This window comes from Musa acuminata, chromosome BXJ2-1, assembly GCF_036884655.1.
Source record: "Musa acuminata AAA Group cultivar baxijiao chromosome BXJ2-1, Cavendish_Baxijiao_AAA, whole genome shotgun sequence".
Classification (NCBI taxonomy): Eukaryota; Viridiplantae; Streptophyta; class Magnoliopsida; order Zingiberales; family Musaceae; genus Musa; species Musa acuminata.
The window spans coordinates 12,610,010-12,623,793 of NC_088338.1; the positions used below are offsets into that span (position 1 = coordinate 12,610,010).

At 42.6% G+C, this 13,784-nt stretch overlaps 2 protein-coding genes across 3 annotated transcripts; both read left to right on the forward strand.

Annotated features, from left to right (window-relative positions):
* The first annotated feature begins 795 nt into the window (after positions 1 to 795).
* Positions 796 to 11,740, forward strand: LOC135598967 (protein FAR1-RELATED SEQUENCE 4-like). Of its 2 annotated transcripts, none has more exons than XM_065093523.1 (7): positions 796 to 2,231; positions 2,397 to 2,474; positions 8,642 to 10,694; positions 10,794 to 10,915; positions 11,020 to 11,094; positions 11,169 to 11,228; positions 11,393 to 11,740. In XM_065093523.1, the coding sequence occupies exons 1-7, from the start codon at positions 1,047 to 1,049 to the stop codon at positions 11,504 to 11,506; spliced, it is 3,687 nt and encodes a 1,228-aa protein (XP_064949595.1). In that variant the 5' UTR covers positions 796 to 1,046; the 3' UTR covers positions 11,507 to 11,740. The 2 variants fall into 2 exon arrangements, with proteins under 2 accessions (XP_064949595.1, XP_064949596.1); XM_065093524.1 differs by having other exon boundaries at positions 11,044 to 11,094.
* A 426-nt stretch (positions 11,741 to 12,166) lies between these two features.
* On the forward strand, positions 12,167 to 13,563 carry LOC135598113 (GDSL esterase/lipase At1g58430-like). Its single transcript, XM_065091644.1, has 3 exons — positions 12,167 to 12,818; positions 12,903 to 13,176; positions 13,247 to 13,563. Exons 1-3 carry the CDS (start codon positions 12,168 to 12,170, stop codon positions 13,432 to 13,434), a joined length of 1,113 nt encoding a protein of 370 aa, XP_064947716.1. The 5' UTR covers position 12,167; the 3' UTR covers positions 13,435 to 13,563.
* Positions 13,564 to 13,784: the final 221 nt, after the last annotated feature.

Genomic DNA, 13,784 nt, shown 5'->3' on the forward strand with positions numbered 1-13,784 from the left:
ATGAAATCGATTGGTAATAATCGATTTTCGACCGTTGCTGCTTGCTACCGGGCGGTATTAGTTGAGGGAAAAATAAAGGGAGAACTTGGAGATCCGATGTCACTCTTCCTCGACGATCTCGATCCGTCGCTGCCCTCCCTCGTCAAATACTGTAGATGTGATGTCACCTCCTCCTTGTCTGAGGTGATGAGGTCTCGACGTCGTCGGGAACTTCTCCTAATTCGCATAAGAGAAAAAGTCTCAACGATGTTGTCAAGGCTTTGCAAGAAGAAGAAACTTCGCGTGAAGAAACCTCAGTGACGTCACTAATGTTTTGAGGTTTTCTTCTCCTCGTGTGGGGGGAGAAGAAACGATGTGACATCGCCTCGACGACATCACCCCATATATACATTTATATATATATATATATAAATATATATATATATATATATATATATATATATATATATATATATATATATATATATATATATATATATATATATATATATATATATATATATATATATGTCAGAGTGTATCATTCAAATAAATAAATAAATAAATAAATATATATATATATATATATATATATATATGTCAGAGCGAACGTATTGAAGTGAACTCGAAACTTCGATACGATACCAAATGACAAACCATGCTTAAAATTATGATCGATTCGGTTTAAGAACCCCAAGAAGAGGGAGGGAAGCGGGTCCCCCCGCTGCCACGACCCCACCCGCCTGGGACACCGTCGACCTTATCTTGAGACCCACGCACCAGGCACGTGAGTCTTCGCCTGCAGGGTCCCAGGGCACCATCACCATCCCAAGTGGCGGAGTTTCGTTTCCCTGCTCCTCCTTCCTCGCGAGGGATCCCCTCCTCTACGCCCCTGCTTCTGCCTCTCCTCCGCACCTCCAATCCCCCTCACCCACTCCGGGATCCATCCATTAGGTTTTTCGGAACAGAAGAGGAGGAAGAACCACACCTAGGGCTCCCCAAGCTGAGGCCTCTTGGAAGCCTAGGGTTTCCGGTTCAATTCCTCCTTCGCTCGATCCCGTGCTGCCATGGTGCTCATCTCCGAGATCACCGAAGAAGCCCCCAAGGCTGAAGGTGACGGGCCCCCCGATCCCAAGGTGGAACAATCGGACGATGCAGAGCCTACCTTGGCCGCCGCTGAGACCACTGCCCAGGACACCAACCCCATCGAGTTGGAGCAGACGCAACCGCAGCCCCCGACTCCGACCCAGGAGCCGCTCCCCATGTCAGAGCAGCAGGAGCAGTCGCCCCTGCCCCATGATACGCCCGCTGAGCCGTCAGAGAGTAACCCTCCTTCTCCGCCTCCCCCCTCATCGAGCTCCGCGCCGCCGGACGACTCCCAGCTCGCGGCTCCGGCCCCTCCTCTGTCCGCCCCTGTCAAGGTCCCCTATAACGAGTATGCCCTGCGCGTCGCCTACATCATGCGCAGCTACCTCCACATGCGCCCCGGCAGTGCCACCGCCCACGCCCCTGCTGCCTCTGCTGCTGATGGGGAGGACCGCTGCAGAGCGACGATGGAGGTGACGCGGAGGGAGAACGGGCGGTGGGGGGTGTCAAAGATAGAGCTGGAACATACCCACCCGCTTGACCCACCGCCGGACCCCGCTGGGACTCTCGCCGCCGGCGGGCTGGTCCCGGTGGTGGGCATGGAGTTTGACTCCATCTCAGCTGCAAAGCAGTACTACAGTGCTTACAGTGAGAAGATGGGGTTCCAGTCCAAGATGGGCTCAGGGAAGCGGTCAAGGGGTACCCGGCTCTTGATCATGCAGAGGTTCTCATGCTCTAAGGGGCACTTCCCCACCTACAATAATGCCGCTGAGAATTCAGCGAAGAAGAGGAAGCGTGGGACTTATAAGAAAAGAACTGAAAAGGAAGCAGAAGAAGCCAAGAAAGATGGCAATGCGGTGGAAGTGATTCAGCTTGAGAGCTCAACGGATAAAGAAGGCATGGCAGTTGATGAGCATAGAGGGGAGGTCCAAAGTGGTCGGCCTGAAACTTCAGATGCAGGAAAGACTCCGTCTAGTTCTGTAAATGAGAAAGGGAAAGGGAAGGATGCTGGAAAGGTACCACTGGTATCGAATCCAGGACAATCACGGTTGTTGAGAGAGCTTGGGATAAGAGTGTCACGCTACACACATGAGGAAAGGAGGAATATAATACACAAGTACATGCAAAAAAGGAGTGGTAGGCAAGCAGTGGACAGATCCATTAAGGTAACTTTATGAACTTCTCTCAATTATGGTTGCGAGTATCTGCAACTGTTCTAAATGTGATGCCTATTTCAGGGAAAGGAGAGCAAGTTGTCATAAAAAGAAATGTAGTTTTTGCTTATGTTTCTGAATTTGATTAATGTATGATTTATGTACTCTTCTTGACAGATACCCTCCCGGCAAGCGCTCGCAGAAAGAAGGCAGCGAGGTGTTGGAGGGAAGTTTCTTAGTAGAGAAGAAACACAGGTAAATTTGGAGCCTTGGATTTTGAGTGTATTTGTTGCATCCGAAGTTATGTTTCTCTAGTATAAAGCACATCATGGTTCTCAGCTTGTTGGATATCTCTTATCTTTCATTTGAATGCTTATGCCTCATTTATATAACTTGCCTGAGCTGCAGTTATTTATTGTTTTTTGTATACTGTAGCATGAGGTTTAATCTTTATTTGGGTTAAGATAGTTTCAAAGGTCATATGTAGTAATTATATGAGGAATTTAGCATATGCCTACGTAAGATTTTGGGGATGTATTTTTCTTGTTTACAAATAAACTGGGCCTTTCTTCTGTGGGGCATACCTCATCCTATGATTATCCATAAGTTTATTTTGTTTTAATTATTCCTGTGATGAGTCCATAAGTTTTTGGGGATGTATGTATCTTGTTTACAAATAAACTTGGCCTTTCTCCTGTGGGGCATACCTCATCCTATGATTATCCATAAGGAAAATGCTTGTTTTGTTTTAATTATTCTTGTAATGAGTCCATAAATTTTCTTCTTACACAGTATGCATCATCCACATTGTGGAATCATGTAAGAAAGACATTACTAATAATTCATGTTGAAGGAGGTTCTTATTGGATTTGGGATTTACCAAGAAATGTTTACATATTTATGGATACCATTTCATACACTACCAGTTGCAAAGTGAGGAACATCAGGTTAATAATAACCAGAGATTACCAAGACATTGTTATGATATGCACAGTCAATCATCAAACATACTAGATGATCATGCTTTTAAATGCCGGGTGGACTGGTATTCAACACCCATTATTTTCTAGTATGACCCAAAACTGATACATGGATTGTGCCCTACCACCTGGTCTAGTTTTGGACCGAGGCTTACTGCCTGGTTTGGGTCAAAAACTGGACTTATCACTCAGTTCTATAGGTATAGGGTAAAACCAGTATCCCAATCAATTTTTTGTTTTATTTCTCCCAAGCTCCTCTCTCTTTCTCTATCTCTTTCTATCCTCTCCTGCCTCCCAATTCTCTTCTAATGTCTCTTGTCATGCCTGCTGCTACCTTGCTGCCACCACACATTGCCTTGCAGTAGTTTGCTGTCTCACCACTGTTGTTTCTTCCTCCGTCTCTAGTGCTCCTCCTCTTTGTCCTCCTTTGTTTTTTCTCATCCTCTTCTTCTGTTTCTTCTATTTTTTTCAATCTCTTCCTCCTCTCCCTCCTTCTCCCCTTCCTGCTCCTCCCCTATTTTCTGTCCCTTTTTCTCTTTGGTCTATGCCGACTGGTAAACCGATATATCATGTGTTGATACCAATGTAGTTAAAAGCTCTAGGTGTCAAAAGGCGTCATGGTCTCAAAATACTCAAGGCATTAAGCGCTCGCCCGAGCGAAGCGAGACGCTCCCGAATATTATATTTAAAAATTATATATCATGATCAATAAAAATAAACTAAAATAACACATCAAACTTGCATTCACTTAAAGTACCAAACTATATTGTCCATATCTAATAGCAAAAATGACAAAATAAAACAAAGTTAAAATCAAAGATCATTAACATTCAGTTCATCATCTTCAATCTTGTCACCATCTTCCTCTTCTTCCTCTGCAGATGATTTATATTCCTTTTCTTCCACCTCTTCCATAATAATTGACATTTTACTGATTCACTACAGCAAAGAAGAAAGCTGCTGTTCGGCAGGCAGCTACTGTTCTTGTAAAACCAAATGCTATTTCCTCTAAAAGCTTTCCACCCAATCAACAATAAGTAACAAACACTCATTGCATGCATTGCAGATTCTTGTAAAACCAAATTCCAAACTGATTACCTCAAAACTCAAGCATAAAAACATCCAAAGAAACAATTCCAAAATCTGCAAATTTGACATAGTGGGAAGAGTGAGGAACGTAGGACTGTAGGAGGGCAGTGGTGAATGGGGAAGAGGGAAGAGGGAAGAGCGATTGGGGAAAAGGGGGGGAGACGAGGGGCTGCTGGTGACACCATATGAGGGCTGCTTAGGGCTGCAGTGAACACAGGAGGGCTGCGATGGACAGGTGAAGAGGGAACATAGGAGGGCTGAAGAGGGAAGAGAGAAGAGTGATTGGGGAAGAGGGGGGAAGATGGGGGGCTGCAGTGATACCATATGAGATCTGTGGTGAACATAGGAGGGCTGCGACAGAGGGAAGAGAAGGCTGCGGACTGCGGTGGAGGGGTGAAGAGGAAACATGGGAGGGCTGAAGAGGGAAGAAGGAAGAGACAAGAGCGACTGGGGAAGAGGGGGGGAGATGGGGGGCTATGGTGACACCATACGAGGGTTGCGGCGAACGTAGGAGGGTTGCAGCGAACGGGGCAGAGGTAGGAGGGAGGAGGTAGGAGGAGAAAGAGCGATATACTTAGAGGGAGGGGAAGAAGTTGCCGCTACTGCCGTCATTCGCTGATGGGAGGAACTCCGTCATCGTGAGAAACGCGGTGGGGGAAAGGACTTCTATGTTAGGGCACTCGCAGGTGGGTTTCTGCGATGGATACCTGGTTTGATTGAACCATATGAGTATTTTGGTTCAACTTAGGCTTGAGTTGAACCAGGCCTGCCTAGCGCTTGGGCCCAAGCCAGCGCCTGAGTCAAGTCACTTGCCTAGCCCAATCGGTGGGTGCTCGGGCCTCGTCTCGCTTGGGTGCCTAGGTAAGCACTCGGGCTCCCAGTAACTTCACTGGTTGGTACGTTGGCATTTGTTGATCTGACTAGGGGCCGATATGGATCTAGTATCATTATTTGATACCTTGCTAGATATGGTGTAAGAAACATAGAAATGACTCGATTTTTTGCATAAGTTTCAAGGTAAGAAAATAAGATGCTATGGTCATCTACTTCTGTCGAAGAACTTTTCTGTTTTCTGTGACTTTCCCAGAATTGTGTATGGTTGGGATAAGGGAAATCTGTTGTTATTTGCAATAATTACATCTGATGAACAGTAAACTGAATTATACAAGGCCAAAATTAAAGTGAATAGTCAAGTTTCTTATTTTTGCAACATTATTGTAAAACCTTGTCATCTCTGTTCAAAAGTTTTGACAAAAATTGCCTTACACCATATAACAGAAAGGTAAATACGTTTGAAAATTGTATTCTGTTGTTTTTGTAGACAGTTGTGCTTACTTAATGCTGCATTGTGTAGTCAGCTTCGGACAGCCTGCAGGCATGCACTGCTGGGATTCGTGGCACCGAACTAATTGCATATGACTATAATTTTTTTTGAAAAATAACTACATGTAAACTTAGTTTTAATATGTATGTCTGTGCTTTTTATGCACAATGATTTAAAGATAGCATCTCCTTAGAATTTACATAGGAAATAACACCATTTCTTATTTGGCACCTTGTGTAATTGTTTCTCATTTTCCTTAAATGTGTTATGAGAGACTTGCCAAAAATTGTGTCATAATTTCAGAGATGGGGAGTCGAAGACTACAACCATCTGTGTCTATACATTCTACTATTCTATCAGGACATGAGGAAAGCTACTGCACATTATTTTGATGCCCTTCGGTGACTTTAAGAAGTCATAATGTAGATTCAACCCAGATGGTGTGGAAATGATTATTTTTGTCAGAAACACACTTGTCTTGTTTAATTGGTTGCATGAAAATGCATAAGTGATGCTTTACAATTTCTTTTGAAGGATGATGAAACTTATTTCATAGTATCAGGAAGCACTAGATAGATAAAGCAGTTTATTTGTGTAAGAGATTCCTCTTTGGGGCATGAGAACAGATGGCATATTCTGCAATTTGTATTCAATCCATGTATTTTGTGGTCCTTTGTTTTGATTAGTCTTTGCGTCTCTTTTCAACACATATGAAGCAAAGAAAGTACTCTATTTTTTGTTTTTTCAGCTGTGTCTGGGAACATTCTAGATTCTTTTTTGAAGTCATAGCTTGTGGTAGCCCATTCAAGGTAGTTATCTTGCTACATCAATAGCAGTGCAGATTTTGTTTTTTCAGTTCCTATTATTTGGACCTGTAGACAGGTTAGTCCTGTAAATTTATATTATTGGTCAATACAGAACATTCTTAACTTGGTATGAGTTACTTGTATTTGATATTCTTCGTTGTTTAGTTATTCGTCCTACCCTTTGTTATCTAATATTCACATCCTCATGATAGGATACTGATGAACTGGATCTGAGTCTACATCTTATTTTATTTGTTAATTATATTATTGTCAAACAAAACATAGCTTGATGATATGAAACTGGATAGGACCAAACGTTTAGTTGGAAGGTCAGTGTAATTCTGAGTAATGTGATGGATAGGTACAACCTGTGATGTTTGTAACATAAGCTGTGAACCCTATGGATCTATTGGTGCTAGCAGTGCCTACAAATATGATTACACATGTGAAAGGCATGGATCTTGAACTAGGCATTGGGAGAGCACGGGGTATCTAATGGAAGAAATGCAGGTTGGGAAGTTCAGATCTGGCCTGAATGAGCCTTTGTTTGATCACTAATCACTAATCAGCTTTTTATTATCTTTCATTTGTAAGCAGTTTACACTGAAATCTTGACTGAAGTGGGATTATAGAATTCGAGAACTTGAAATATGACTCTAATGCCCTTTAATATAACCACTTAGAATAAAGATTAAAGTTTATTTGAAACGAAATAATTTAGAAAATCTGACCTACCAAAAATAAAATTTGACTGGAACTAGACTCAAATTAAGACTTAATCCAGTCCTATGGACATATATCAGATAACTTCTACAATATTGATCTTATTCATGAAATCTTTTATTTTGCAAGTTTAAGAACAATGGGAAACACTCTATAACTGTTGACTAATGCTCATTTGGTTGCTGTTTGAACCAGCCTTTGCACAAATTTGGCATAAAATCACTTCTGGATACACACATATTACATTCATCTTTTGCAGAATTCTCAAATCTCAAGTGAGAACAGATCAACAATTTGGTGAAATGACTCTTATCACTAGCTGCATGTGTTGTGACTTCTCATCAAATGGTTGATTAACTGTTTGCAGCACAACCTCAAAATTCTATTGGCTCATCTTGCAGGTTATCCTCTTATTTAACTCTTTAGGTTTTATGATGAATCTACCACTTCACCAGACCCATAACTATTTCAACATCTTTTGGAAGTCCTTATGATCCATGGTGCTTGTGGAGGTTCCTCCACTTTGTCAGACTCGGTTAAGATTATTGACATCGGATCAAATCAAGTTTGACTTCAACAACATCTCGAGGATGTGAGCGTTTCCTTCTGAGATAAATAGTTGGAAGCAGGGGGAATCATGAAAAATGCTTTGCAGCCTCTATGAAAATAAGAAATCTGAGTAGAACTGATATGTGAAGTATTTCTGTTGATGAACAATGCATTTGATGTTGTTGTCACTTAATATCAAGATGGGTGGGGATATTTTCAAGGAAAATCACAGAAATTGGAGAAGGAAAAGCATCAAGGCATGCTGTCTCAACAAAAAAAGAACCGACTTTCAGAGTTTCAGTTGGTCTTATTTCACCTTCTTAATTATAGGCCTTCTAGATCCAAGTCCAAGTTAATTAGGATTCTACAATAAAAGATCTTGTCGAACAAAAATTCTTCTCAAGAAATTGTTCATAGGATTGTTTCAAGTGACTTTTGGAGCTGTCCTCACATCAGTACTAGTCTCTAAAAGAAATATCTGGAGTCCATGTCTACCTAAATAGGACTTAAAGGCATTTCTAGGGCACCATAAGGCTAAAGTATTCCTAATAGTAGCCACTAAAAATATGGTCACAGTTACATCTGTAAGTATCAATAACACAAAATAATTTGATTTAGATTTGGACTCAAAATTATGACCTAACTAAATCTATAGATTTCTGTTGTTGATCAGAAATTTGTGGCATTATTCACCTGCAAGCTGTTTTGGGAGTATCTGATTCTTCCTTTTGTTGCTTGATTGAATTGATACTAAACTTTATCATGTAGGGAGAGTCATATGTATGTGTTTTTGCTGTATTTAGAGTTTATAAACGATTTATGTAGTTGAACCAGTATTTCAGTTTCTCTGTTTTATTTTCTTATACCATTTTCTTTGATGTACATTTCATGCATGTTCTGCTAACTTGTTAGTTTTGGTATTTTCTTCTAACCTGATAAGCTATTTTTTAGACCATGAATAGACAGGAAGAAACAATAGAAGAAGAGCCAGAGTTGCCTGCAGAAGTAGTTGCAAATGCTGGAGGAGTGCCTATTGTGGGTATGGTGTTTGAAAATGAGGATAAGGCATATGATTATTACATCAAGTATGCTGGAAGTATAGGTTTTAGTGTCCGTAAAGGCTGGTGGGATAAATCTGCCAGAAATGTTACTAGATCACGGGTTTATGTATGTTCTAGAGAGGGATTTCGACCGAAGAATGAGGCAAGGAGACCACGAGCAGAAACAAGAACTGGTTGCCCTGCTCGTATGGCTATAAAACTGACATCCAGTGGTAAATATCGTATAACAGAATTTGTACCAGATCATAATCATCAGCTTGCAGCTCCCCTAGACATGCAGATGTTAAGTTCGAAAAAACTGTTAACTAAGGTCCAACCTGTAGGCCGTCAGAATGCTAGTATAATACCTGCTGGATATAAGAATTACCTCCGAGCAAAACGTTCTAGGGATGTGCAGTTAGGTGATACAGGAGCCTTGTTGGAATACTTTCAGAGGATGAAAGGTGATAATCCTTCATTTTACTATGCCATCCAGGTTGATGAATATGATCAAATGACTAATGTCTTCTGGGCTGATGCAAAATCCATGATCGATTATCACTATTTTGGTGATGTTGTGTGTTTTGACACATCCTATAAAGTCAACGATTATGGCCGGCCATTTGCTTTGTTTATTGGTGTGAATCATCACAAACAAACCGTCATATTTGCTGCTGCATTTCTCTATGATGAAACTGTAGAATCTTATAAATGGCTGTTTGAGTCTTTTAAGACAGCAATGTGCGGAAAACAACCAAAAACAATTTTCACTGATCGATGCTCAGCTATAAGTGATGCAATAGCTGCTGCATGGCCGGGTACAGTTCAACGCCTTTGTATAGAGCAAATATACCAAAATGCCACTAAGCAACTAGCCAATGTCTTTGAAAGCTTGGAAACCTTTGCTCATGATTTCAGCCAATGTATCTATGACTTTGAGGATGAAGATGAGTTTCTTTTGGCGTGGAATCTGATGTTGGAGAAGTATAATCTTAAGGATAACGAGTGGTTGACTAAACTGTATGAAGAACGGGAAAATTGGTCCTCTGCATATGGCCGGCAAACATTTTCTGCTGATATAAAAAGTACATTACGAGTGGAAAGCTTGAGTAGTTTGCTTAAGGAGCACCTGAACTTGGAAAAAGATCTAAGACACTTTCTGGATATATATGAGATGCTATTGGAGGAACGAAGATATGCAGAGCTCCAAGCTGATTATAATGCAAATCAAGGTACTCCAAGAATACCTCCTTTGCGGCTACTCTGGCAAGCTTCAAGTGCATATACACCTGCTGTCTTTGAAATTTTCAGAAGAGAGTTTGAATTGTTCCTGGATTGTATGGTTTACAGCGGTGGTGAAGTTGGAAGCTTATCTGAATATCAGGTCACTGTCAAGGAGAAAAGTAAAGTGCACTATGTCAGATTTGATTCATCGGATGGTTCAGTCATTTGTAGTTGTAGTAAGTTTGAATTTGTTGGGATTCAATGTTGTCATGTATTAAAAGTACTAGACTTTAGAAATATTAAAGAACTTCCTCCACAATTCATCTTAAAGAGGTGGAGAAAAGATGCTAAGGCTGGGAGCTTAAGTGAGAGTCATGGTGTAACATTGGACAGTGACCCCAAGTCATCTGTATCGAAGCGTTATGGCTCTCTTTGTCGTGTCTTGTTCAAACTTGCAGCAAGGGCTGCTGAAAATGAGGAAGCTTTCAGGTTAATGGTCAACCATTCTGATCAGCTTCTTGAACAAGTAGAGCAGATTTTGCAGTCAAAACTTCTTGAGAAGCCATCTGTCAGTGGCACATCAAAAGGTCAACCTCATAATCTGATTGATAGTGTAAACCCAGGCCAAGACAATGGTAACGAAACTCAAAAGCCTAGTGGGAAAAAGAAGAACAACGGAGGTACACGTCGTAGGCAACAAAATGAGGTGGAGGTTAACAAACGGCAAAAGGCAAGAAAAGGTTTGCACAAAATTTGTATACATTTGTACGCTTATTTTGTGTACTATTGTCATGAATTATATTCAGTGTATGCCACGATCTATAATACACTCCTTATAGGACCATCCGATGAGGCAGAAGTTGCAATTAGAGACAGTGAATCTCATATACCTCCAACCAGTATGCCTTCTCAACCTGGGAATCCCTCGAACCAATTCCTTGCGCCTAATCAATTTATGCAGGTTGACTTTTGCCTTGAAAAAGAAAAACACTATATTTTGATATATTCCCTTTTCTATATATGGTCGCCATGTCTTCATGTAATGGTTCCGTTTTCTTAATGAAGGGTCCTTTTGTAACTTCTCATCAGTTTGGACTTGGTGCTGTGCAAGGGTTTCATCCCATGACCCAATTTGGTCAGGTAAATGATGTTCTTAAAGTTCATGATTCAATTATTGTCAAATTAGAGCTTACTCATCTGTGTCCAACATTCAGGATTCTTCAGCACAAACGTTGCCACCACAGCCATTTCCCAGTAGCTCCCACTTCACCCAGGTGATTAAACCAATGTCAACTCCTGCGACAAAACATTGCTTGTTTCTTATTCTTTCATGACAATAGCACTGTCATATAGAAGCAGATAGCTATTGTTTCTACTCCATAGACGGACGATTCTGAGTTATGCTAATCCATGAGCACCCTTCGAAAATTGCATGCAGGGTTTTCCGACACCAGACCTGCAAGCCCTACAGTTCATCGGCAGCAATGCCCAGCTCGACCACCAAAGCAGCGATCAAGGTCAATGTGCTATTCCAGTCTGGGATTTCTTGTGAGTTGCTATGCCCTGTCGTTCGATGACAACATTATGCATGTATCTACCTGTCGCTGTATCTTTGTGAGTCTCCAGTCACCGTGTTCCATTCCAAGATTGACGACCTGTCACTGTTCCTGCTTCGTGTTGTCAATTTAGAATCAGAAGCAGCAGTGTTGTTCTAAAATTGTTGTGCGTTAACTCTATATCAGATCATCAAACTTTCCGATGGTTAATGAATAAACCTACTCTCCTATACCGTCTTGTTTGTTCACTGGCGTTTGTTTATAATTTAATATAGCTTAAGCCTCTTACTATCACTGATGACCTAATCAAACTCTAAATCATTGCGGTGGCATAAAAGAGCTGCTGTTAGTAAACGACTGAGGGAGATAGCTATGCCATAATTCGCTACATTCTTGCATGGAGCTGCGTGTTGACTGATTCTGTAACTATGGCATCAGTCATCAGTTCGACTTCATCCACCCCTGCTCGAAGAAGTCGAGTTGCAGCGTGCGATCCGGTCAACACCTCGACCGAGTTCACCGAGTCCTCTTGAGTTGCTGCTAACTCAGGAGAACTCTGCTTGCTTACTACCTTCTCTCTCCTTTGTAACTATATATATATATATATATATATATATATAGAGAGAGAGAGAGAGAGAGAGAGAGAGAGAGAGAGTCATGCACACATTCACTAGGAGGGTAGCCGTCATGGAGAAGAGAATTGTGTTCGACGCCACCTTCATCCTCTCCGTCATCGTCTCCCTCGCGCGCCCTCTCGCCGCCGCGGGTGGCCTAAACATCACGGCGGTCTTCGCGTTCGGCGATTCCACCCTGGACACCGGCAACAACAACCATCTTCACACCCTATTCCGCGCTGACCACGTCCCCTACGGCCGCGATCTCCCGAACCACCGCCCCTCGGGGAGGTTCTCCGACGGTAGGCTGATCACCGACTTCCTCGTCTCCGACCTGGGCCTCAAGAAGCTTCTTCCCCCCTACTCCGCCTCCAACCGCCTCTACCTCTCCGAGATGGCCACCGGCGTCAGCTTCGCCTCCGGGGGCTCCGGCCTCGACGACCTCACCGCCCGGCTGGCGCAGGTAATGACCATGGAGCAGGAGCTGCGCGACTTCAAGGAGTACTCGAAGAGGCTGAGACAGGCGATGGGAAATCAGAAGGCAGACGAGATCATTCGCAACGCGTTGTTCGTCATCGGGATTGGCTCCAACGACTGGATAATGAACTACTACTTGTTCCCCATCAGACGCCACAAGTATTCCAAGGCGGCTTACAGTCGTATCCTCATCGGCAAGCTTCGTTCCTTCGTCGAGGTACTCCGTCTGTCACACGTCACCTACTCCATTCACGTCCACGTGATCATCATTCTCCTCGTTATCGGTTGGGCATCAACGCAGGAGGTGTACAGCGAAGGTGGGCGAAGGTTCGCGATCTCCGGCCTTGCACCACTCGGATGCCTCCCCATACAGATCACTCAAGCGGCGATGGTGCCGATCTACCACACGCCACAGCGGAGATGCGTGCCCGGCCAAAACCAAGACGCCGTCGCCTACAACTCCCTCCTCCGGGCCTCCATCAGCAACATGAGCTCTTCCCTCCTCCAAGCTCGATTCCTATACGTCGACGCGTACAATTCACTGATGCACATGATCAAGAACCCCAAAGAATACGGTACCCATCTCAGCTTTTCTTCTACCTCCATAACAACACCTGGATGATATCATCTTCTCCCCTGGCTTAGGGTTTGAGGTGACCACGTTGGGGTGCTGCGGAAGAGGCACAGTGGAGATGGGTCCGCTGTGCAATAAATTGACGACTGTGTGCTCCTCACCGTCCACCTTTATGTTTTGGGACTCCGTTCATCCATCGGAGACAACATACAGGCATCTCGCAGAGAGACTTAGGAGGGATGTGCTATCAAGTCTCTGAAGAAGAACAACCCATGGAAATCTAGGTTATCAGGCCGTCGTAGGAGCTTCTCATACATGCAGTGAGAAGGACGTCAGTTTCGTTTGGTACGCTGCAAGCATGAAATAAGAGAGTATTGTGTATATATCCCAGAAGTTGTGTTGGCAAAAACAAAAGCTCACTGTTTTTGTTGCGAGAATGATTCTTGATTTGTGTTGCCATGTGGTGTCGTAGATCGCTTCCTCTGCTGCCATGCAACCTTGAAATGATGCAATAGCAAAAACATAGAAAGAATGAACACGCACATATGTATATATATATATATATATATATATATATATATATATATATATATATATATATATATATAT